This window comes from Botryllus schlosseri, chromosome 10 (assembly GCF_051294905.1).
Source record: "Botryllus schlosseri isolate E-star chromosome 10, Bs_hap1, whole genome shotgun sequence".
NCBI lineage: Eukaryota > Metazoa > Chordata > Ascidiacea > Stolidobranchia > Styelidae > Botryllus > Botryllus schlosseri.
In genome coordinates, this window is record NC_137245.1 from 2,947,185 (window position 1) to 2,972,556 (window position 25,372).

General features: G+C 41.4%; 1 protein-coding gene and 2 long non-coding RNA genes across 8 annotated transcripts in view; 2 read left to right on the plus strand and 1 right to left on the minus strand.

Moving 5' to 3' along the window:
* LOC145447847 (uncharacterized) overlaps positions 1-25,372 on the plus strand; it is a 287,550-nt gene that overhangs the window by 237,434 nt on the left and 24,744 nt on the right. The gene's annotated exons all lie outside the window — the stretch shown is intronic.
* Positions 1-25,372, minus strand: part of LOC145447834 (uncharacterized) — a 232,404-nt gene that overhangs the window by 15,931 nt on the left and 191,101 nt on the right. The gene's annotated exons all lie outside the window — the stretch shown is intronic.
* LOC145449144 (uncharacterized) lies at positions 8,430-10,020 on the plus strand. Of its 4 annotated transcripts, XM_080327613.1 has the most exons (4): positions 8,430-8,572; positions 8,632-9,075; positions 9,151-9,241; positions 9,305-10,020. In XM_080327613.1, exons 1-4 carry the CDS (start codon positions 8,445-8,447, stop codon positions 9,530-9,532), a joined length of 891 nt encoding a protein of 296 aa, XP_080183739.1. In that variant the 5' UTR covers positions 8,430-8,444; the 3' UTR covers positions 9,533-10,020. The 4 variants fall into 4 exon arrangements, with proteins under 4 accessions (XP_080183739.1, XP_080183737.1, XP_080183738.1 ...); XM_080327611.1 differs by having other exon boundaries at positions 8,632-9,241; XM_080327612.1 differs by having other exon boundaries at positions 9,151-10,020.

Consider the following 25,372-nt stretch of genomic DNA (forward strand, 5'->3'; position numbering starts at 1 on the left):
GCGGTCGATCGTCAGATAAAAAGGCAGCACTTGTCAGGTATAAAACGACACCCTCCCCAGCATCGAATGAAGCTCCTCTTTTAATAGACGGACTCCAGACATGGTCGCGCACAGTCAACAGCAATGATTGTTAATTGGATTATCCGACGTCGAGAGCGTAAGTGCATTATACCAATCCGCCGTAGCTCATCTGTCAGTCGCGATCGTAATGCTGATTTATTGATCTTCATGGTCGAGAAACGTCGCGGGGATCTTCCGGAAGTGCGAAGAAAGCTTCGGTCACTTGTGCTGCGGCAAGTACTTTCAAAATTCGGGCATGGTTACTTCCGAATGCTTTTCCTTCATTGCCGAGTCACATTGAAGTTCCAACAATTCTATTTGATATTGCTAGGTGACTGATCCGACATCAAATAGTCATTGGTGTAGCAAAAAGAGCAAGTTCATTTTCCAAAGTCACAAAATCTTGAATTGAATTCTGTATGCAACTCCGCACCGTAACTGCCGCACCCCAAACCCCCCAATTGGGGGGGGCCGAGCTCGAAGGGGGCCCAAAATTATTTCGTGAATTAGCATAAATCAAAGTATTTTTTGAAAATTTTTCAAAATTTTTTCGCGCTGCGCGCGAATTCAAGAAGCCGTTTATCTTTATTATTGGGTATTAGGCCATTACCGCGCTACGACCCACCAAGACCTACAATCAAGTTTTAGGCCATATAACGTGCGACTCCAAGAAGTGTGCCAGACCGATCGGCAGCGAGAAAACCTTGGCCGAAAAGGTCTATGCCCTTATGCTGAACGAAGACGCCGTTCTATATATAAAATACACATAGGTTTAATTGTACATAGGCGCCTAAATGACTGACGCCGAATGTTCCTGTCTTTGCAATCTGAACCTCACAAGACAAATACCATCCCGACGGGAAAAAATTTATGCCAGTGAAGAGAAATACCAATTTGAAATCGTGTGCGTCTCTTAGTTTAGAAGCCTACGTTTGGGCAATTCTATATGTTTTGATATAGATGACCGGAAGTCACGAAATAACATCATGTAACGAAGTCATACCAACGGGTCCGCCCGCCAGAAGATGTTTAATTATTATTTACGGGCCATCCCGTTTTCAAGACACTTCACTCAGCTCTACCGGTAAATCTAATTACGTGAGTAGAGAAGAAAATAAATTGATAGCATAATATGTATGCAATCACCTATCTGATTGACCGATTTTATCATAAATTATCGAAAATTTTCGCGCTTCGCGCTGGCTCACAATACAGTACAGTTAATTTCGTGACAAACGCGAACAACGTGATGGGGGGGTCGTTTTATCACCCTATGGGAGCCCAAGACCCACGTTTTTGGGGGTCTGACGAGGTGCTGTTTCGTTCCTGCCAACGGGTGTACGCCTGAAGATGTTTAATTATTAATGGAGTGGTCCTACCTTTTCAAACACACCTCACTCAGCTCTACTGGCAAATGTGATAACGTGAGCAGAGAGAAGATAAAAATTGATAACAATATAGGCAATTCCCGATCATACTGACCGATTCAATCATGAATTCTAGAAATTTTTCCGCGCCTAGCGCGCTTAGGCGACAAAAGCCGATCCACCAAACAAACTCCCAATGGTAATGATAAATAGCGGTAAACAGTGTATCGCCGGAGGGGGGTCTGGGGGGCAAAGCCCCCCAGAAGTTAGGTCTATAACCCTATGATGGGCCCAAGACCAAACTTTTGGGGGGGCCTGACGAAGTGCTGTTACGGCCCTGATGCAACTACATGAGTTTACACGAGCACTGCTTCATATTCTCGAACAGGACTGTTCTCATAACTCAACTTTCAACTTAACAAATATTTAAAAGATGTATGAACAAATATTTTAAAGATGTATGTATGAACCAACTAGAAATTATAATTTAAAAATACAATCATGGTGATTCGATCGGCCTTTAATCGACTTCTCCGATCAGATACGATCTGACTGCACCTCGATAAAATTATTTCGCTCTGAACAGAAGTAGCCATACTCATTTGCCATTTGGGACGGATGAGGATACACCAATTTCCGATTTCTCCAAAAAAAGCAGTGGGTCACTTGTACGACAAACAATGTCATTCATATTTCTACAATGGCTAGTGATTGTTGTGTTGTTTCTTTTCTGACGTCGTTGAGATCCGTCGGTCAAATTCGCCAGAAAGTACATCGTCAAAATCAACAGAATTCTCATTATGACAAGGAGCATCGTTATCGGCAAGTGCAGCCTTACTTCTGCGACGAGTCCCCGATACGCCTGATCGTGTGCATTAATTGAACGAATCGCACGAAGGATCGCACGAGACAGAATAATTGCGTGACTTCCATGTTCGCGAAACAAGCGTTGTGATTCTCAATCAACAATCGCACCAATTTCTTCGCTAATTCCGACTTCGGTGTTGTAGTAATACGACCACAAGCTGATCGAAGTGCGTTCGCAAGCGCAATGATTTTTGAAATAGTTGCAGTGCTGTGATTTTTGAAATAGTTACAGTTTTCTCAGCAAAGATTTTCACTCGTCACATAGTCAAACAGCTGCAAAATCCTGCATAGTTCGGGTGGAGTGCTTCCAATTCCAAGGATGAAAGATAATCAATGGGACTGCGCTAATTTCGAGGGTTCCTGGAGAACAGTTGGTTGCTCTTTCGAGCATTTGGTAAGTCGAATTCCATCGAGTAATCACATCATTTTCCCAGTTTCAATACAGGTTTACCGTTATTCGTTCAAGATTGGGGTAATGCAAATTACGATCCCACCATTGTGCTACCGGGAAATGATGAAAATTCGTTTTTATCTTGAGTGTAATTGATTTTATGTTTTGAATAGCTTTCTGGGCTACGAAATTCAACGTGTGAGCGAAGCTGGGAAGGCGTTTGAAATTCGCACCCCTTACGACGTCTACAATGTTTGAATCATTGTCTGTAACAACTAAAACTACGACTATACTGCTATGTTGTAGAAATTTTTAGCAGAAATTTTTAGCAACATCAACTATCTAATTTTTCATTTTTATTTCAAACCATGACGGGAAATAAACCTTGATGCTGAATTGAGCAAGATAGTTCGAATTGCTTGATGAATGACTGTCCCACATAGAACCTGAAAATTCGCCATGCAAGAGTCAACCATCTTGAATGGACGATCGGCCCAACCCCCAGATATTGCAGATCTTGTTCAACTACACCAATCAAAACAGCGGTGCCTAAATGAGCAGATTACTTTTTATCTGTGCTCAAGAGTCTTTCACAACAAACTGAGCAGTTCTGGAGAGCGAGGATTGGGGATGCTTATGAATTGAACAACGGGTCATTCAGACACACAGCCATCTAGTCTTGAGCCAATCGGACTGCTAAAACTGTCCGGACTTATCTTGTGTAGAATATATCGATGATATATTTATGATATGGACCCACGGAGAAGCGTCACTAAAAAGGTTTCACGAGTCGATGAATGACTTTCATACAAATATCAGGCTGACTATGGAAAACTCGACGAGCGCAGTCTCATTAATCGATACACTCGTCCAAATCGAAGAAGGGTATGTTACCACATCACTTTACCGCAAACCAACGGACTCCGGTAAAAGTTTGAACTTTCAGTTTTCATCCGATGCATTGTAAAAAAGGCATAATATACAGCAAAGTTCTCCGAATACATAGAATTTGTTGAAAAAAGACGACAGGGATAATCATCTGCAAGTTTTAACGGATGAACTAATAAAACCAGGCTATGATCAACATCTGATAAAAGTTCAAATCAACAAGGCCATCAACGTTCCACGCGAAGAACTTCTCAATTGCAGTACCAATAATAATAATAGCGACGACAAAAAAGACCGCAGAGTGCCTCTGGTTACTACATACTTTCCTGGAGCAGAAAAATCTGCAGTATTTCACGGAAACACCAACGGATATTGGAAAATGATCCAAAATGTAGAAAGTATTTCCAAAAAGGCCTCTCCTTGCCATCCGACAGCCACGAAACTTGCGGAGCATCTTGGTGAACAGCAGGCTACCTCGTTCAAGTCAGAAAAACGGCGTAGAAAATTGCGGACAAGCATCGTGTAAGACATGTGCGATTCTCGATATCAGCACCGTGATTTGGAGACGGCAAACCAAGCACAAGACCAATGGCCACTACACATGCAAGTCCGATAACTTGATATATTTATTGATATATTTAATTCGTTGCCGAAATGAATGTGACAATGCCTGGTACGTTGGAGAAACTGGTCAACCACTCCATAAGAGAATAAATGGTTATCGACACGATATTTCTAAATGCAACAGATCGAAGCCTGTCGGTGAGCAGTTTTCTTCAGCAGGACACTCGGAAAATGACATGATAATCAACGTGTTGGCCGGGAACATCGAGAACTCAATCATGCGCAAGGCCACAGAACAAAAATACATCGACCAGGCTGCATGTCACATTACACCATGCCCAGCTGCAGTTGATATATTCGGCGGGTGTACATTCAATTACTGTTAACACTCTATCAAATCTCATTTTCAGTGCCACAACTTGCTTTAGCCGTTTGAAATACGAACTTCGATTCTCCTGTTTATGACGTAATAAAAGTACACATTTTTCTGATCTGAAAGTACTTTTGTCACAATATGCGTATACGTTTGAATTCAAAATCTTTTGCGTTACTTTCACTTTAACACCTGATGAAGGAGCGGCGCTCCGAAAGCTCGTGTAATAAATATAATTATTACTTTGCAAGTGGACGTTAAATAGGGTGTGAAAGAAACCAAGATCTTATTATAATCTATATCGTCTGCTATAGGTTCAACGAATTACTCACTCAACTTAGTGATAGTTGATCTTACTACAGGGTCTGGTTATGGATATTGTCAATGGTGGTGTGAACAGCTCTTAACAACTGTACTCTCTGACTGTTTTAAAACAGTCAGAGATATATGCCCAGGAATTATAAGAAAAAGCTAACTCCTAAATATGCAACACATCAATTGAGACAGGCTGTGAAGGAAATTGAGGGGGGAGCTGTTATACAGTCTGGAAAGAATCAGTACTTCCATATGAAATTTTTAGGAGAAACTCATTGGAGCCTCAACTGTAGGCCTACTTGATAATTACGATGAGAGATTGATCGCAATTGCTGACATAGTAATGATCCCAATTGCTGACATACTAAAAAACAAGGCAGTTAACCGTGTTCAGCAAGAAATATTGTCAAAGAAAGCGACGTGGTTAAAAATCTGACACGGGCAATTAGAATAGTCATGTCACGAGATATTTTCAAATAAAACCAGAACTGCTTAAGATATTCACAATGCAGAACGGAGAAGTGTTCAGGCCAAAACAAGTGAGGTTCTGACATCGGAAAAGAGCTGGGTCACATCTCGAGTGGAGGAAACAGTAAGACAGCTCGGCGCAGAGGTGAAAAAACGCATGACGGTGAAAAAACGAAAGTAGTTGTGACCAGTCACGTTGACGAGGAGGAAGAAGCCAATCAAACTACAAGCAGCTTCGAGAAGAGTTAGACTGGCTTGTTATTCCATATCGACGGGAAGGTTTCTAGGCCCAGTAGAAAATGTGGTGGGTGGAGGAGAAACACTGGAGATTAAGTTTAACCGCTACAAACAGCCGGCCACCAACAGGCTGTATATTTTGCTATCCCTCCAACATTGATATGGAAAATATTTCCTTCAATTAAGATATTGGCAAATTCAGAGCACCAACTCCAGGAAGAAGTGGGGTTCTCAAATTTGATATCAAAGCGAGCAGTTGAATTACATTGAATTGTTTCGTTCAGCGGTTCGTTCTGGAAAAGTTTCTCCGACCAACAATGATAACATATTTATTTCCAGTATAGTTTTGAAAACTCGTCATTATTCTCAATTTTTCCCATACAGTGACTCATTAGGCATTAGGGTGTAACGTAGGGATAAAGGCTCAGTTCAAGTTCCATTTGACAGCATACTACATGCATACTACATATGTTGGTACCTATTGGTATGGCAAGAGGTCTTTGATGACCTATGACCTGAATACCAAGCTATGCTCGTATACAGTCTTGCCAGATAACAGCTAATTGGACCTAACCTAATATGTTAGTACACGGTTATGGAGAATTTAGTACACGGTTATGGAGATCACCAGACGTAACACAAGTGCATAACATGCTCTGTGTATAAAGTTAAGGCATCATGGGTATTTATCCTGTAATAAAACCATACGTACAGTCGCATAGTATTCAGTCTATGTTAAATTGCCGACTACTAGTATGGCAAGAGGTTCTCGATTTCTTTCGGTGGGTATTTTTCTACGATTGCACTCACGTACTGACGAAAATGAATTGTTTCGAGGAAATAATCAATAATGGTGTTAGGCAATATCCTTGCCTTTACGACCCTGGCGACGGAAACTACCATAGCAAGAATGTAAAGGGCAACGCATGGAGCGCAGTTACCAATTCACTTACAATCCCAATGCAAATTCAAAATGTGAAAAGTCAATGGAACACTTGAGGGACAAGTACCGGAAAATGAGGAATAAAATAAATGACAGCTACAAATCTGGAGCAGGAGCGAGTACCTCGCCGATATGGGAATACTATGAAACCATGAAATTTCTGGATAGCCAAAAAACGATCACTAACACCGATGATACGAACAATTTAGATACTGGTACTTCCGATATTGAAAGTTTGGATCTGAGTTCTAACGAAGATTTCCACATTTTAAATTTGATAACAGAAAGAGATTCGGAGACGGTTCCACATGATTTACGAACTCCAAGAGAGTTGGAAACTCCCAGAAATCGAAAAAGGTCATCTACTGTGTCGAACAATAACATCAGCGAACTCCAGAAAGCAATGAATATTATCGCGTCAGCTACGTACGTCTGCACCTCTTCCTCCAGCTGCCCCTCAAAATATGGTAGTTGAAAAAGCACCAGTTCTTAGGGGCTTAATGAAAAGAGCTATCAATTTACCACAACCTGTTCTTCTTCAATTTGAGATGGATGTGCACCAAATACTTTAACCTTTGTTCAATGAACATGGCCATGCTATTCAGCAATAAACTTGTATTGAAAAATGCAGACAATGTGCATCATTATTTTAGCGAAGGTTTGGCGCAGGTTCTAATTTTGAAACAGAATTGAAAAATGCAGATCATGTGCAGCATTATTTTAGTGAAATTTTCGAGCAGGTTCAAAATTTCAAGCAGTAGCATATTGCAAACAAGACAAAAAATGAATTGTAATGTCATGCGATTAATGAATCAGCGTACGCGATTGACATATTCAACTTGACCACTTATTTCACCGGCTGCGCTGGTAAAGTACTGCATGAAGGCTTCGCGTATAGCTTTTGCTTCTGAAACACCTCTTCCAACCCGTTCGAAGGATTCGAAGGCTGCAGACGGGTGTTTGGGAATACTAGGTTCACGCCGAGATGAGCAATTGTCTTTTCTGAGAAAATTCTGCAGACAGACACACGCTTTCACAACTTCATCCACATTTTCTGGTTTCAAGCACAACAATGGCTTGCGAAACACGCGGAATTTAGCAGACAAATTCCGAAAGTATTTGCAACTGTCCTTCTGGCTTTTGATAAGCGGTAATTGAAAATTTTTCTTGACTGAGTGAGCTTTTTTGCCAGGAAGGGTCTCATCAAGTTGCGGCACAACGGAAATGCCTCATCCGCAACGAAAACATGTGGCATACTGGGTAGTCCGGGTACTAATGGCTGGTCAGCAGGTAATTCCAATGTCCCGTCTATTATTTGCTTTCCGAAGTCGGAATGGCTAAATATCCCAGCATCAGCATTTCGTCCATAAGAGCCAATTGAAACCCACAGAAATTTATAATTTCCATCCGTTATTGCCATTAGCACCATGCTGAAGGTCTTTTTGTAGTTGAAGTACCAAGAGCCGGAATTTGGTGGAGCCTCTATTACCACATGTTTTCCGTCGATTGCGCCGACACAGTTGGGGAAGTTCCACCTGGATTGAAATTGCATGGATACCTTCTTCAATCTTGAAGATGTAGGTCGAGGTAAAACAATAGGTTGAAGGCGATTCCATATGGCCTAACATGTTTCTGGGACGATTTTACAGATTGTTGTGTGGTGTATCCGAAAACTATAGCCAAGGGAATGGTAGTCATTTCCGGTAGCAAGAAATCTATTAAAATAAGAAGTTTCAATGAGATAAGTAGGTACAATAAAAGCACACTGCAATTCACTCAAGTAGGTACAATAAAAGCACACTGCAATTCACCTCCTGTGACGCTAGATAGAAGTTGTCAAACACATGCTGTCCAGTCCATTCATTTCAGGAGCAAGGGTAAAAATAATTGCTTGCTGAAGTTTTAGCAGAACCTCACGTATTAGTTTTCTAGGAGTTACAGCAACTTCTAGGAGTTACAGCAACCCCACCTATGTCGAATTTCTCCAGTCAGTTCGGTAAAAGTTTCTTGACTTCCAGTCAGTACATCAGCAGCGGTAGCAATTCTGATAGTGAATCAGAAGTCGATGATTACCTGCCTGAAAGTGATGAAACTTCTGAGTAAGTCGTTTAAAATGTTGAAGTAGCGTTTCGAATCACAAGATGAATTTCTGTTAGAGGCTTTCTGAGGATGAAGATGTTCAGCTGACGTTTGTCATGGTAGAAAAGAAGAAGCTGGTTAATCTATTTTCACAGTGCCCAGTCTGTAGCTCAGAAGCTTCGCTCCGGGAGAACTGTTCTGGCAGCTTATTGACTATTCATCAGCTATGTGACAATGATTCTTGCAGATTTAAACGAGTTTGTAAAAGTCAGGAGCAACTGAGCAGAGGAACCAGTGAAGGAAATATTGCAATAAGTAATGCGATATTCATGAGTGGATCTTCCCCTGCAAAGGCTTTGAAGATGTTCAAGTTCATGGGAATGCATGTTATCTCCTATGCTGCATACATGCAGCATCAAAAAACTTTCATAATTCCATCAGTTGATTATATTTATGACGAAGAGAAGGCAGCATGTATGGCAAGGGTGGCAGGACACTCATTAACCCTTTCGGGTGACGGAAGGTTAGATGCTTTTTATCCTTACCTAACCTTGTTTATTAGGCATGAAAACCTGTCCAAATCATGGTGTGTTTTAAGAGCTGACAGTCCGGGGCACTCTGCCAAATATATGGTTTACTCTTTGATGGACACAACCACAAAGAGTATTCTATGTTGTGAGTTGGTTCAGGTATGTATGTTTAGCATATATTGCACTTTTAAAAATTTAGAAAGCACAGTTGTATTTTCCAAGTCCAACGAAACTGGAGGAAGTTCGTACATGGAGAATGAAGGTCTGCGGCGTTGTCTAGCTTCAGTAATGCAATCCGCTACAGTAAAAGAGCTTGTGACTGATAGACATCCACAGATCCGAAAGTACCTCCGTGATGAATGTCCAGAAGTCAAGCATTCTTTTGACACTTGGCACATTGCAAAGGGTATCATATTCATTTATCTCTCCATGTTTCCGTGCTCAATGTGACGACATCAGCTATAGTGACATAGTCGTACGCTGTTTCAGGATTGAAAAAGAAATTATCTGCCTTGTCAAAGAGCACTGTAAGCTTATTGCACTGTGGCAAAAGGCCTTGACTGCACAACTTTACTTCTGTGCAAGGCGAGGGGATGGAAATGGAGAGGTTAACACCGAAGTTTGGAAGGCTGTTGGTAACCACATCACCAACCAACATGTTCACCCAGATAACACATTTTCCTGCTTGTGAACATGGGGAGTTGACTATTCCACGGCAATGGTTCAGTGAAGGTATGCAAAAATAATTCAATGATGGCACCACTTATTTAAATACAAGCGGAATGATGCTCAACCAAAGCAGAATGCTGCTAATATGTGAATGATCAAATCTATTGTTTCAGAATCAATTCAATACCAGAAGCTGCATGACATGATTTATTCTAGACGTATGATGAATGACATCAAGCAGTTGTCTGGCTCAAGCAACACTTCGGGAAATGAAACTTTCAACGCCCTTCTGAATCACTTTGCTCCCACGCTATATCATTACAGATACAGAAGTCAGCGTGCAAGGCAAGTAGGCCTATGCAGTTCTGTTTCAATCGAATATCCGTCCAATGGAACCACCACCTCTTTAGGATGCGACTAGCTGTTCTGCATTTTAATGAGAGAATAGCTGCAGGGATCACAAAAGAAGCAGGTCAGGAGAACAACTTTTTGCGGTGAAGTATGTCAAATACAAGGAAGGGTGTCAGATAAAAAAAAAGTGCTGACGGATGCTACATACAGTAAGCCGCTACAGTCTTTGATTGCTCGAAAGCATATTGTGATAACACTTTTCTATACCACAAAGGATACTGTACTAATGTGCAGAAAGAGGTTTGGAGGCGTGTCCGACATTCAATCACTGATCAGGAGGTAAGACCAGATCCCCCTCCACTTGCTGCTGCACGAGTAAGATTGCCACGGGAGCAGAGAAGCCGGTACAGCAGATGAAGATACATGATCGCAATACGTAATTATTATTTTGAGTTTTGCTGCTTAGATATCTAACTTGCGTTACAAAACGTTCTTGATTGTACATGGGGATTGAATTTGCTGATATTAAATTGTTATTTCAGTCAGGTAGACGGTCATGGAAGAGGAAATCATTCTGGCGCATAGAACCAATGAAGATACTGTCCAATCCTCAGAGCATCAGAATCTGCATTATTTGCCAGAATTTTTCGCAAATTTCTTACTAATACGAGATGATCATTGATATTTTATCTGCATTAGTATCAAGTAAAATCTTGCGAATCGGATCATTTTATTGTGTACAATAATGATAGAGAAATGCAGCTGTCAGAATGCATGCGAATTGATCGACGGTGTAAAAACTGTGAATCTAGTTTATGCAGTGGAGATGGATTCATGTATGATCGTATGTCGATATAAGTTCAGTCCATAGCCTCCACATCCACAACTTCAGATGTTGACATTATACCAGTACAGTACCGTCACGGCGCCAGGAATCATCATGGTGCTGACGTCATCGATACGGCTCACTGATTTTACCAGCGTTTTGCTGGTGGTGGGATTTTGCCATCTTTGCGGCTTCATATCTCAGAAAATAATTAGTTTTGGGAGGTAAGATATGCCTTGTTGGAATCAGCAAGAAAAACTCTATAGAATTAGCCAAAGTTCTTTTCGCCGATATAGTTGACCTTTAAATTGGTTGCCTTTGGACGCGTCGAGCAAGTGCGATATAAGTGAAGATATCGTGCCAGAAATTTCGCAACAGGTTAAGAAACGCTGTAGCTGTAGCCGAACGGTTCTTATGTAAAATTAGTTCAATTGCACCTCCATTACGATGGCTTTCCCAAGAAAATGGTTGCTACCATATAATTGGTTTCGATCTGCGCGTCAATTTGAGACCACGTCATTTTTAGGGCGCAGTGCCACTTTATGCACATTATAACTGCTCCATTTGGTCCCAATACCACCAGTTCTGCGGAGCGATTTATTCGTGCTTAAAAGGAAGCGAACAGAGGAACGGATATCAAGAGGAGGCTACAGTCGATGTTGCTGCACTACTCCACTCCCACTACACGAGATCCTCGTCTAAAGGAAATATCTACTTACCCCCACCCAATAGCAACCTAACTAAGAGATCTATCGACTTATCGGGACCTATCATCTGGAATGCATTACCACCACACATCCGTGAATTGCCTTATAATAGATTCAAAAAAGCCCTACTTGATCACCTCTTGTCGTTACACTAACACTGTTGCCCTACCTCGCCCAGACATTGCTTCATTAATCATTTGCTACCATCGTTTAATTTTTCTTCTATTTTATTTTTTTAACTACTGTAACCTTTTTTACAGCCAGACTGCTTAGAGTCAAGTGTACCTGTTTGATGCTGGTGTGATCAGACTAGATGACCTTCACGGTCTTATCGATCATTCCTATCTAATACCGAATACTGTGCAAGCATATTTTCTGTACCACCATCACTGCTGTTTGTTATGTATTTTGGTTGGATGAAAATAAAGACTCTCTCTCTCTCTCTACTGAACGATTCCGCATTCAACAGCAAAGATATCTCTTGCTAGAGCAGAGTTCCGAAGGGAGTTGCAGGCACGGTTCCTTCAATTTAGTGTACCCGCAGTTGAAGTATACATTGCAAAATGATCATCCAGCTTACAAACCGACCGAATTAATCAAGTCTCGTCAGCAGGAAGTGAGCCACTATAGATTGTAAACGTGGAATGGCAGCGACCGATTTTGCAGCTTCGTTCCGCTTCGCTGAAGCTTCCGCTTCGCTGAAGCTTTACTCTGACTTATTTCACGGAAGCTACTGTAGGATTTCTGGCAATCTCAAAAGTTGTCTTCCAGAGCTCAGAATTCACCGAATCTGGTCTTGATCGAAAGCTACCGTCGCACTGATTCCGAAAATGTAAATAAAAATATGATCAGGCACTGAACCGCTTGGAATTCGCCCTCCAAGTCTGAATAATAGGCATTGTCCGAACAATCGAGGAGCCGCAATGGGTCATTGTTTTGCGGTCATCCGATTGTTCTGTACAATGCAGATTTTAGATGTTGAGGGTGGTTTTTCATCTCAGTACGGTGCTTCACCATATTTTGATTGATATTTTCCACATCAGTGCGACAGTAGCTATCGATCAACACCGGATTCAGTAAATTTTAGCTACGGGGGCCATTTGCATTGTGGGCTCGGATTGGAAGGACCGGACCAGTAGTCACGCCCACCCAGCGTGGCTATTGACAATGGACACGTGCCCTAAGTTTCGGCCAAGTCTTTCTTTAGTAGCACACTTCGTGAAGTCGCGTGTTGGTCGAAATTGCATGTCTTTTGGTGTGTCGTGGCACGGTATTCTGGAACCTCATTTGCTATAAAATAGGGTTGCATTTAAAACAAAAATAATTTTAAAGAGTGCATGTTTACAACAAGGCCCTTGTTTAAAACATGTTCTTTATTTTATTTTTCAAACCATGACGTGACGAATGTGGATTGACATAGACAATTGAAAATATAGCGTACATATGGCTCCTTTGACAAAATATCCGCAGTATAACTGTTGAACGGACTATTTTGAGGGGTTACAACTATCCCATATCTATGTACGTCAGCTAAATCGGGTGGTAATTGTGTAAAGCATTTTTTTACACAATTATGGCATAATTTTACAACTTGAAAAGACATGATTTCCTTTGTTTGTTTAAAACATTAAACCGTGTGTTTTAAACAAACATTTTTTTTATATGCAATCGTAAATTATTTATTCTTTTTTGTTGAGGGGGAGACGTATGCATTCCAAAATGAAGCTTATCTAAAGATAACTTTCAAGTTAATTAAATCTCTCGAGAATACTTTATAATTTACGTTGGTTTACGAAATACTTCTGAGTCACCTTCAAGCTCGCTCCCCACCCTATTGGAAAATTTGGGGCGCGGCAGTCAGGAACCTGGCGAGAATGCAAATCGTTGGGTGTGGTAAATCGTTTTCTATAAAAATCGGCAATGGGTACATTATGATGACGTAACAAGCAAATAACGCATCAAAGAAGTTTGTTATCTCATTAGGCCTTTTCAGCGCAATCCAGATATTGTCTTCCAATATAAATTCTAAAATGCAAAATAAATGTAATCGTGACTAATCGGGATTACTTTCCAATGTAATCGTAATCGCGTCCTTCGGAAGTAATCGGATTCGCAATCGATTACATTCATCAAGTAATCACCCCATGTCTGGTCGCGAGAGCCAGTGTGCAGCAGCCGTAATTGTGTACACGCGCAGTACGAGCTAATACGAGAAAAATCACGCAAATAAATTGTTCAATGCTTCCGCAACGCCCTCCTTATAAAGCACAATGCATCAATTGGGCCACCCTGTGGCCGGGACCGAAATTTTGTAACAAAGAGTCCACATGCATTGAATGCTCTTTCAACTTCTACAGAAGTGGCTTGAATAGTAAGCAGCGCTTCGTAGAGAGTCTACAGGTTAACAGGTCGTTTCCGGGAAGTTTCAACGGCTTTACATTCCTTTTTGACGGTTTTCTGTTTGGGTTTGGAGTACTGGAAGGACGAGTTGCTGATACTGGAATTGATGCCGACATGATATCTCGCTCTAATTCCTCCGTGAGGGATTCACATGATCAGGCGCGTAGTCAGCCGAAAATTGAGAGGGGGTGTTTGAAATGAAATGAGGTGGTTTCGATTTTTTTTCGAATCGAAGTATCAGCGGAAAGCAATAACGCTTGCAAGCACGCACATGTTTGCGAACATTCAATGGCATTCAGTTTCGTGATGTCACTCTCATGCGCGTATTACGAAACGAATGTAACAGTCGAATCAAGGATAATTTGCGGAGTTATCCTCTGTTTCGCATGAAAATAGGTTTTTTTGTAATGCGGGCATTACTTGCAGTCACACATCGCCGACTTTCGTTATACCGAGCGGAACCTGAGCCGCGATTGTATTATGAAATCAATTTCTGCGCTTTGTGTGACCCAGATACTGTTAAAATGCAATTCCCAAATCGGGAATAATCTATCATTGTCTGGATTCCCGATAGATGCATTGGACGACTGCTGACGATATAACATGGACTTTGAGGTTTGAGTTTAAGTGAGGAGGAATATGTTGGCGAAGCTGTTGAAAGAGTGGCAATACGTCGACTGTCGGATTTGCAGAACCCGATAGAAAAGAACACAGATGCGGAATTTAGACAACGCTTCATGACTTTATTGCCGTCATTCAGAATGACTTCAGGCATTCCAGAAAAAGTGTTGCTCTACCAATACTGCATAATATGTTCATATTCCTACGCTTCACAAGCACTACCAATACTGCATAAGATGCTCATATTCCTGCGCTTCACGCAGTGGGTCATTTCAATTGCTTTCTGCTGATTTGGGAGGTATTACGCAGCCGACTGTATCTAATGCGATCAAAGAGGTAATGAATTGACCGTGATTGGTTGTTTGTTATTTTGCAAATCCAGTAATTTTTTCACAGGTTTCGGCCGTCATGGTTGGTAATATAGGGACTTTCGAACGATGCCAAAAATGATGCTACACGGCAGAGACGAGATGACCCGATGAAGGGGAAAGATTTTCTCAATGAAATTATTGATATTTTATGTACATACTGGAATAAAAATCACTGAAGCGGAGTGTGGCTGGAGTTGCTGGTTATGAGCGAGTATTGTCGGGGTTTGTAGTTGAAGTAGTAGTTCAAGCGGGGTAGTACAGTAGGAAGTGTCTCGGGCGAACAGGGCTCCTGGGGTTTGTGCAGTGATTTATGTGTGTAACGTAGTTGGTTGGCTATTGTGTCAAAGTGTATATTTTGCGATGTCATGTCGTTATATCAATATATGCGTATGAAGCAATGAGGGTTTGTGTTACCGGTGCGTGCGATCACGGAAAGGCAAGTTCCCGAGCCCACGAACACGACAAAGTTCCTGTTAGGTTTGACACGCCGTATCAGGGACGCTACATTATGTTGATTTACAAAAGTTCATGGCCCTATTTCTATTGTCTTCTAATAGCGTATAGCTTTCAATACAATATCAATTGTAAAATAATATCCATTGAACTCGAAGACTTTTCGGGTGCCTCTTTTCAAGAGTTAACGGCACACTAAAGCGATTTAAACCGATTTAAAAGCTAAACCAAAAAGGCAAAGTATGACGCAACAATCAAAATCACAGACCATGACATTCGCATTGTACCAGTGGCAAAAGTAACAAACTATGAAGTATACGTGCATACGGCACTATAGTACCAACGCAATTCATAAATAAACAGTTATACACGTATGAGACAACACGCACTAATGAGAAATTTGTACGTTATAGAGGAAATCTTTTTGTCTACATAAAATAGGTTTGTTCAACCGGGCTTACGATATTCACGGCCTTGTCTGGTACATTACACTTGCAAGAGCTAACAGGCCGACGTTCTCAAAACAGATATTCGCGATTACTCTTTATGTAACAATGGGCGATTGTTTTGATTGGACGATTACTCCCGACGTGACAATCGTCTTGATTTCGCATCTGATACCAGACTCTTTGCATTTTGAAGCGATGTTCTCGAGTGGAAGGTTGGCAGAGATGTTTCAAGTTGTCGTTTTGACCGTCTTGTACCAGTAGGCAGGCTACAGTAATATGATTGAACTACTCTATAGCTGACCCATCACGTAGCTGACCCATCACGTTTAAGTTTTTGAACTGGTCGCCGCGTTTGAAATGTTATAGAATGATGCCGTGATTAGCTAATGCCAGGGACTATATTTTGAGTTTAATGGCGTTGCTTTTTGGCTGTCGTTTTGACCGGCCTATAGCATGAGGTAGCATACCGGTATGCAGTGGTTAAATAGTTCTTGGTGGTGTGTATTATGCAAGCACAGCACTATCGCCGAATCGTTCGTGGTGGTATTTCGTGTGGCCTTTCTTACAGTGAATTTTGACTGATTGTATACTAGGGTTGTCCAAAATTTGAAAAATTTCGAAAATGCTGCGTTGTAATGTCTTATTCTATAGATTATTGATTAAAAACATCAACAAGCCTGAAAGAAGCTCTCAGGAACGTCGTTAAGATTTCTTACAAAGCGTTTGAAAGTAGCCGTCTGCATGTGGGCGGGGAATCGATGAAGTGGGCGGGCAATCACGAACCTAGAATTTTGATTGGTTGGAACCTGTAATAATAAGCTACTGATTGGCTGAAATACTGATTTTGTGATCATTGCTGGTCACGATTTCGTTCTACTCTGTTGTGTTGGTTTGCAGCCATTTCTGTTCGTGGCATTGGCGATATGGTAAATTGACGTTGTTAATGCTGCCATCGACAACAGCATAACGATCCAGTAATATATTTTCTACCTGAACACTGTGTATAACAGTTTTGTTACTTCTTGCACAGGAGCTTGGCCAATTAAGATAAGAATGAACTAGATGCATGCATCGTGCTACCTTCGAGCCTTCTAAAACATACCAGTTGACAACGACTGTAACTCATAAATTGCAAACCAGTAGTCAATTTCTCCTTATGGCTTGTTATGGTAAGTCGACGTCTCTCTCTGAAACGATCGCATATTACACTTTTTATTCGAGATTTAACAAAGGCAAAAATGCTATTTACAAAAGGCATCATTAAAAAGTATATCGCAGGGTCAGTGTTGCAGATCACTGGCCTTTGATAAGAGTAGACTTCCTGCTGTCTCCAAAAATCTTCCTATGCTGTTCCACAGCTTGAAGCAAACTGTCTCTTTGCTGTTCATTGTCAGTCAAGATTGCAGCATAGTCTGTGCTTAGCTTGACACCTCTTTCTGCGGCATCATTAACGACTTTGACAGAACTAACGTAGCAATTCATTTTATTGAATGAATCTGAAAAGTGCCAATCATCAACCGGTTGACGCAGCCAATCCCCAGAGCATTCAAAAACTTCAAATATGTACCACGACTGGGGCCCAATAAGGTCAGACAACGTACTGTCCTTGTTGATCTGTATAGTTGCATTCAATGAGGGTGGGCCCCTTCTGAAACTGGAAGTTCGCTCTACTTGCAGGAGCGCCTTTGCCATATTTTCCCGGGTTTCCTTGCTTTCCGTCGGTGAAAACAAGGCGTATACAGCGGTTTCCTCAACAATATACCAGTCGTGCTTCAAAAGCTTTCGTGAAGCAGCTGTGGAAACTTGCTCATCATATTCCTTATAACTCAACATGTGCTGAACGAATCTCAAGTCATTACCAGCTGCATCACGACCAATGCTTGAATCCACCCACGCAGGGATATAAAAGAGAACCAAAAATAAATTGAAGCGGCGCAGCAGTTCAACTTCTTCAGATTTGTAATCTAATTGGTCGGCCCACATGAACATCTTTTGAGCATACAGAATTGTACCCATCCATCTCGCATGGTGTGCTGCACCAGGTTTGTGATGACGTATATCTTCATCTGCACCGAGAAGAGCAAGAGCATTAGTCACACATTGCTTGTAGTCATCCCGTGTGAAAAAATCTTTTCTGTTCAACAGTAGCTTGAACTTATCAACTATCATTGCAGCTCGTTCAGCAAAACATAGAGGAATAGTCAGAGTCTTGAATTGCTGTTCCCTGTCAAGACTGCTCCAGTTCCTTTTAAGGTGGGCAAACCATGCATTCTCTGGTCCAGTTGTGGCCTTTCCAAATAAAGATTTCCAAACGTCTTTCACTACCAGCTCATACACATGGTGCCGACATGCATGGTAGAACACCTTCCTTCCTAGAAGGTCTTCAAGAATCTTTGCCGCACCCTTCTTCCAGCCGCTGTTGCTTGCTGTAGTGTCAAAAACCAAAGCTGTTACAGCATCTTTTATATTCCAACTTTCAATTATGTTGAAAGTGGTTTCTGCTTGCGTCTGACCTGCAGCATTTTGCATCTTTTGAATGCCAAGTAGTTTTCCTTCTGAGTATTGAGGATGACAAGATAGGACAATTGACAGAGCCTCATACCGATTTCCTAATCTATCCTCTGTGAGCTTTCCATCCCAATGAATAGCAACATGTTGAGGTTTATTTTCTGCAAATTTTTCTGAAATATCCTTGGAAATTTCAAGACGATTTGTTTCCCTGGCTCTCTTTGTCGAAGATCTTGACAGAGAGAACATTGCTATGTCACCGCCACAAGCCGTAATAAATGCTCCGATCAGCATTGTTGCCTTGTTGTCTGTTATTTGCAATCGATCCAGAGCTTGGGACACATGGGTATTATTCATAATATTTTTAGGTGCCATCAGCTTAATTGCTGTCGAGGTGCCAAGACCAACATCAGCATCATAATCAGAACTTGAACTCAAACTATCACCCTCTTTTGAAGATGAAGAAGATGCTAAAACAACATAGTCATCACTTGAGTCATGTTGAATGTTTTTGACTTGAGTCATGTTGAATGTTTTTAACAGTTCTATCCGCCATGGTTGCTGTTTTCTTTTCGATGTCTTTAGCGAGAATCTTGTCTCTTCCAAACATTATGCATTTGCGAGATTGCTGTTGATCTTCATAGAATGCAATGTCTTCGAGCTTTCTATCATGTGATAGATAAATGTCATTTTGTATTATTGCTATCGCATCTGTACTTCCAATATCCCACAACTTGTCCAAATCTTCCGTGAATGTTTTCCTCTTACCCTTGGGATCACTTTCCCGTTTCATGGTCGCCTTCAGAAAAATATATTTTTTGTTCAGTTTTTCAAGTAATTTCACCGCATTTCCTTTAAGTATTGTGGCAATTCTCGCCATTTGCCACACTGTCATGACATCATGAACCACCACATTACATAGCTCACGAGTAGGGGTTGACTGAGGGCAATGGTCTTTCAGATGCAGAAAGTAACTCATTACTTCTCGCAAGGTTGGTAATCTCGAGCCACAGATGTAATCGCAAGCATATCCGACCAAGTAATGCTCAGATCGAGATCTTGTTCTTCTCTGTGGCAACTTCCGCCGTTTTGCCTCTGCCATGACAGTAATATTTTTGCCTTCTATCATAAATTACAGCTACGCCTAAAACATTTAAGTAACAAGTGTTACATTACGACTATTAACTCACCAACCCACAATGCCCTTGTACATAACCACAACCACTACTAACATAATCGACCTCATCAGAACAGAAAATGCTGCTGCAACTAAAACATTGAGCAAGGAACAAGTGTTGCATTACAACTATTGATGCATCAACCCACAATGCGCTTTACAAATTCCCGTCTCTACTAACAGACTCGACCTCCGCAAAACAGAAACTACTGCTACAACTGATACATTCGAAGAACCACTGTTACATTACTACTATTGACTCATCAAACCACAACACGCTTTTACAGTATTACAGCCGTCACCAACAGACTCAGCAGCAGCAAAACCTACTCCTCCTGTCAAACACGGTGAAGCACCCAAATCAGAGCTGACAGCCGCCGTCATCATTGAAGCATAACCGATTACCCAATCAAGAATCGTGGTTTCGTCATTGCCCGCCTAGTTGCAATTTCGCCGTCGGTGGCCCGCCCACTCTTTGGCAGCTACTTTCAAACGCTTTGTAAGAAATCTTAACGACGCTCCTGAGAGCTTCTTTCAGGCTTGTTGATGTTTTTAATCAATAATCTATAGAATAAGACATTACAACGCAGCATTTTCGAAATTTTTCAAATTTTGGACAACCCTATTGTATACTTGTAACTTGGTGACTCACGTTGTGCTTGAGGGGAAATAATCGTCAATGATCTGGATATTTGACAACTACACGAAAATTTCCATAGTTTCAATTTCTATTGGATGATTTGGAGCAACAAAATGGATAGATATATTTTGTGAATTGGCGTGACTGGATGCCAACGATGAATTCTGCCATGCTTAAAATCAAAGTACATCAAAGACTGTGGCTTGCGAAAAAAAGTGTGTTTGGATAGAAAAGCAGCTCCCTCCATATAATCCGAGCACGAGCTGCAGCAGCCTTCATTGATCCCGACTGTGAGTAGCCTACTCGATGAAAACCACCGAAGAGAAGAATATTTCAGAAAGATCTTCTCAAAATCAGGAAACATGATGATAAGCTGGATTCGAATTTACGTGAAGCGCCAAAATTGACATATACCTTATTGTTCAGTAAGAAGCAATATGTCAATTTTGCTCTAGCTCCAGTCCATAAGTCAACTATTGCAACTTGCTAAAGTTTCTTGCCTCGCAAGGATGATATGGCTTCATTCTTGAGCCTTACCAATGCTTGGTGGACAGTTGTCAATTGCTGACATTGATGTTTAACAACCGCTTGGCCGAATCAGTGGTTCCACAAAATAGCAAAATCTATCTTCTTCGCGATTTCGCTAGTTGGTTTATACAATGGAACGGATGTAACCCCAGAAATTATCCCTGTCAAAGCAAACCTCAGAACCTCCGATTGAAATCCTGCAGTCACAGTTACAGATTATGGCAGACTGGTTGGCAGAGAGGTATATGATATTCTATGAAAATTCGAAAGTGACCCGATTGAACGAAAGTTCTCACGGTACAAGCAAATGAGTGAGGGGAGGTTTCTGGTGGATTAACAGAAGTTGCCAATTGTGAAAATATAATACTGTTCCGCTCAGGCCTCAGACACAACACATTTTTACCATTTCAAACAAGTCATAACTGACCCGGTAATTTAAATTGCCATATCTCCTGACAGTGAGGAGGTGTTGTATGTTGTTTCTGGGTACATTGTTAAGAAGGTTTTCGAAAATTGGCTTGACAGATAGATATGTTTCAAGTTATTTTTTGATCAGTCCGGTGGTGCAAGTTCACACTATTTCAACTTACTCGCTCGTGGGGGACTGCTTGCTCCCTCAGAACCGCTAGCCAAGTTTGTTGTATCCATCCAGTTTTTTAATCCTAGAAGGTTCTGATAAAATCATCTGATCGCACCCCTACGCTGCAGTGAGGGAAGCTGGTGAATATGTTTTGCATCATTTTGATGGGCCTTTGCGTGTTATGATCATCGAGATCGATCTTTGAAATTAACGATCAAAATTATTGTGAATATGTGGTACAATAAGGTGAAGATGTTGGTAAATACTTCTGTAAGAAAAGATGCTGTGAAGGACTTTGAAAATCAGCAGTTGAACAAGACATAGCTTGCATGTGATGCATTTCATTCGCAGTACTTGTGGTCGAAGCTTGTATGTTTGTTTCTGCAAGTAGTTTCTAATATGACATGTGTACCAATTCTTCTTCACATGCTTGAATTGATTTTACCATGCAATAAAAGAGTTTTCATGAGCAAGTCAGTGTTTCTCACTACTTAGCCTAATTCTGCGATCGGTGGGTAACTGCATCTACGACGACGTCTCCTGTCACTTTGTCGCGGTAAGATAATGATTTGGCCTGTTATACGAATACAATCACTAAATCAGCTTATCTGAGGCGAGGCGTCTGGTCGCGAGAAGCAAAATCGTGCATAAACGCGAATTTCAGTTTGGCGACCATCGGCCTGTTAGCTCTGGCAAGCGCAATGTACCAGATAAGCAGGCCGTGTTATTTTCGGCATTTCAGGAGCCAGATGCCAAAACTGCCAAAAATAAAAATTTGAAAATGCCAAAAATAAGCAATTTTTGGCATATGCCAAAAATAACACGGCCTGCCAAATAGTGTATTTCGTTCATGGTGTTGTGTTAGCAGGACCTCGTTACAAGCGAGAAGAGCGTTTGCGAAAGGCAGGTTTCTTAATATGGGTCCAGGCCACCCATTAGGGGGGAAAGCATGGTCTCCTAAATGGTGTGGGCACAGCGAGATTGAATGGCTGCCTGCATTTGGTTTACGTCATACTTTCCATTTGTCGAAAGGCAATTTTACAACCATTTTTGACCGGCTTGTCGGGCACTAATTTTGATAAAACGGGTATCAATGAGAAGCTGCCGCAGTACTGATTATTAAAATCTAAATTATATTCTGCTCATGGAACTGGAATCCCCAAAATCGACCACAATTTTTGCATTGTGATCGAGTTGAACATTGTGACGCAACAAACTGTCTGGCTATTTCTGAGCTACATAGTCTCGTTTTGCAAGACAGTCTTGTTGCGTCAATGTTCTCGAACAAGCTAACTTTCCCAGGACTCTTCCATGCGAGTTGGTAATATTAAAGCCACCTGAAGTGACAAAAGTCCTCCGAAAATATATCGGTAGACTGGAGGGGAAATGATAGTCGGGCTACTAAATAGAATGTGTTGAGAGACAACACAGGAAACTCCTGGAAAAGGATCGGGAAGAAAATTCTTTCATCGATAAGATCGATGGCACTGGCGAAGTGATCTCTTTTCATGATGCATGGAAGCCGGTTCGGCCCTCCGAAGATTTTGAAGCTCTGAAAACCTTTTGTGGATGACTGGCAACATTCTTTCCCTCAACGGCTACTGTTGAAGCCGATATTTCCCAGATTCGCTGGGCGAGAAAAGAATTTAGGAGAAACTTAGCTGACCTGAGTTTGGAAGCACTGTTACAGTGCAAACGAATTAAGTCTATTCAACAGCTGTAACAATCAGCGGTTGAGCGTGTTTGTTAGGCTTTTCTTTCTTTTTTTTGCTTATTGGCACCGATTCCGATGGATACTGCACATTTTGTGGTTTCGTTTGATATTATTAACCTATGAAATCGTTAGTTTTTTTCTTCTTCTTATTGTTTGTTGGCACTGATTATACGTGGATGCTGCACATTTTGTGATGTCTTTTGACAAACTAGCCCAAATAAAGCGTTTTTGTGACTAATTCGAGGCTGAAACTATCTATTTAGAGGACGATGCCAAAACTGCCAAAAATAAAAATCGAAAAATGCCAAAAATAAGTTATTTTTGGCAGTTTTGGCATATGCCAAAAATAACACGGCCTGCAGATAAGGCCGTGAATATCGTAGGCCGCGGCTCAACTAAATAATAGTAGACTCCAGTACTTTAAGATGAAACAAAGACCTACCACGCGCAAATGCTGACCAATTGACGTAGCATATGCTTGGTAATCGTCATAGCAGTCGGTTTTGGCACCCAATTTGCACTAACGTGCAAGCTCCCTGGGATCATTTGCGCATGTTTTTGACCGAATCAATTTTGGGGTATGCTGCTTAATACGTTCAAACAATCTTTGAGATGTACGTCCTACATACCTACTATCACAGTGGCACTTGTATTGGTGAACAACATTACTTGCATTAAAGGCAGGAAGTACATCTTTTCGAGAGTTGGGCAACAAGGGTTTCGTCGTGTACACTACATGCGTGTTTACAGTTTACGCTGTAATAACAACGGTGGACAGCTGATTTAATGAGTTTTTCAAAATGGTTGGACACGTTACCTAGCCAAGGTAGGTGTAAAAATGCTGGGCATTTCTCTGGTCCGTATTTGGGAGCTATATCCGATATCATCCTCTTCGCGTGACAGTTTTTCCGGTGAACAAATGCTCAGGGCCCGATTGACGAGACATGAAATGAGGTTTAATTTACGCTGCTTCGGGCGAAATGAATCCCAACGGATATAATGGCCAGTGAAGGTAGCTTTTCTGTACACCGACGTTAAAAACGTTTGTCCTGATCTCTCAACTATGACGTCTAAAAAGGGAAGAAGGGTAGCATTAGTTTCCTTTTCCACGGTAAATTGTAGAGCTGGATGGAGACAGGGGTACCGTGATCATACCCAACGTCACATATCAGGCAAAAACCTGTCCGCCCACCCGAGATACCATCGACCGGGTCCAAAACCTTATATGTAAATTCCTCTGGGCACCGGAGAAAATTGAGGTAATACGAAGGGACACTCTAGCCAGGGAAACGAAAGAAGGGGGCTTTAACCTCCCCCACGTACGAAGCAGAGTGCAAGCGTGTAGAGCTGAAAAATTAAAATCATAACAAAACTAGAAAAGCCAAAACAGTTCTGGCACCACTACGCACTCTACTATCTCGGATCAAAAATAAAAGAATTAAACCCAAGTCTGCATAACAACAGCAGACCCAAGTCTGCATAACAACAGCAGACCCAACAGGGACCTCCTCGATGAGGAGTGGGAAGAACTCCTCACCATCAAAAAGTCCCTCGACTGGAAGACCGACGAATGGCAGGAGGCCACACAAAAACATCTTTATAGGGCCGTCCGAAATATTAACACGAACACCAACCCCGACACCCCCCAAGCCAACTGGACAAAAATCCTCTACGATAACCCTGGAGAGGAGCAACTAATAAAAAATAGGGAAAAAATAATGGGGTATAGAGCGGCCCATGAAGGACCTCTTCGGAGCCACCCGGATAAAACATAATATCAAAACAACAAAAACCGGCGAATTGGCAAGGCTGCACTGCAGACAGTGTGGACACCATCTAGAAACCACTGCCCACATCCTGTGGGAATGCAGTGCAGCCAAGCCAAGTATCTCTCTCCTAGAAAAACTCCTAGAAAAAAACCCAAAAACAATAACCCTACAGAAAGAAAATATAATGTACGCAGAACCTACGGAAACAAACCCAAAACAGGCAAAATTCCTAATTGCAATCTACAAAACTCAAATACTAAAAAATAGAATCGAACTCGACCGAACCAATGAAAACCAAAAGAACAGAATGAATTTAACGATGGAAATATATACAAAAATAGTATCCACAGCAAGGAAAAGATTGGCCCATAAAACCTACCTCTGCAATGAGCTTGAAAACCTTAAAAATAAGATTCTGTAGCCTCCCCCGTCGAGGCACGAACCTAAAACAAAACAAAAAACATAAAACTCGTGTATCAAAATCCATCGAAAAGAAAATGTTTTAAAAAACCCATTCAGGGGAGTGA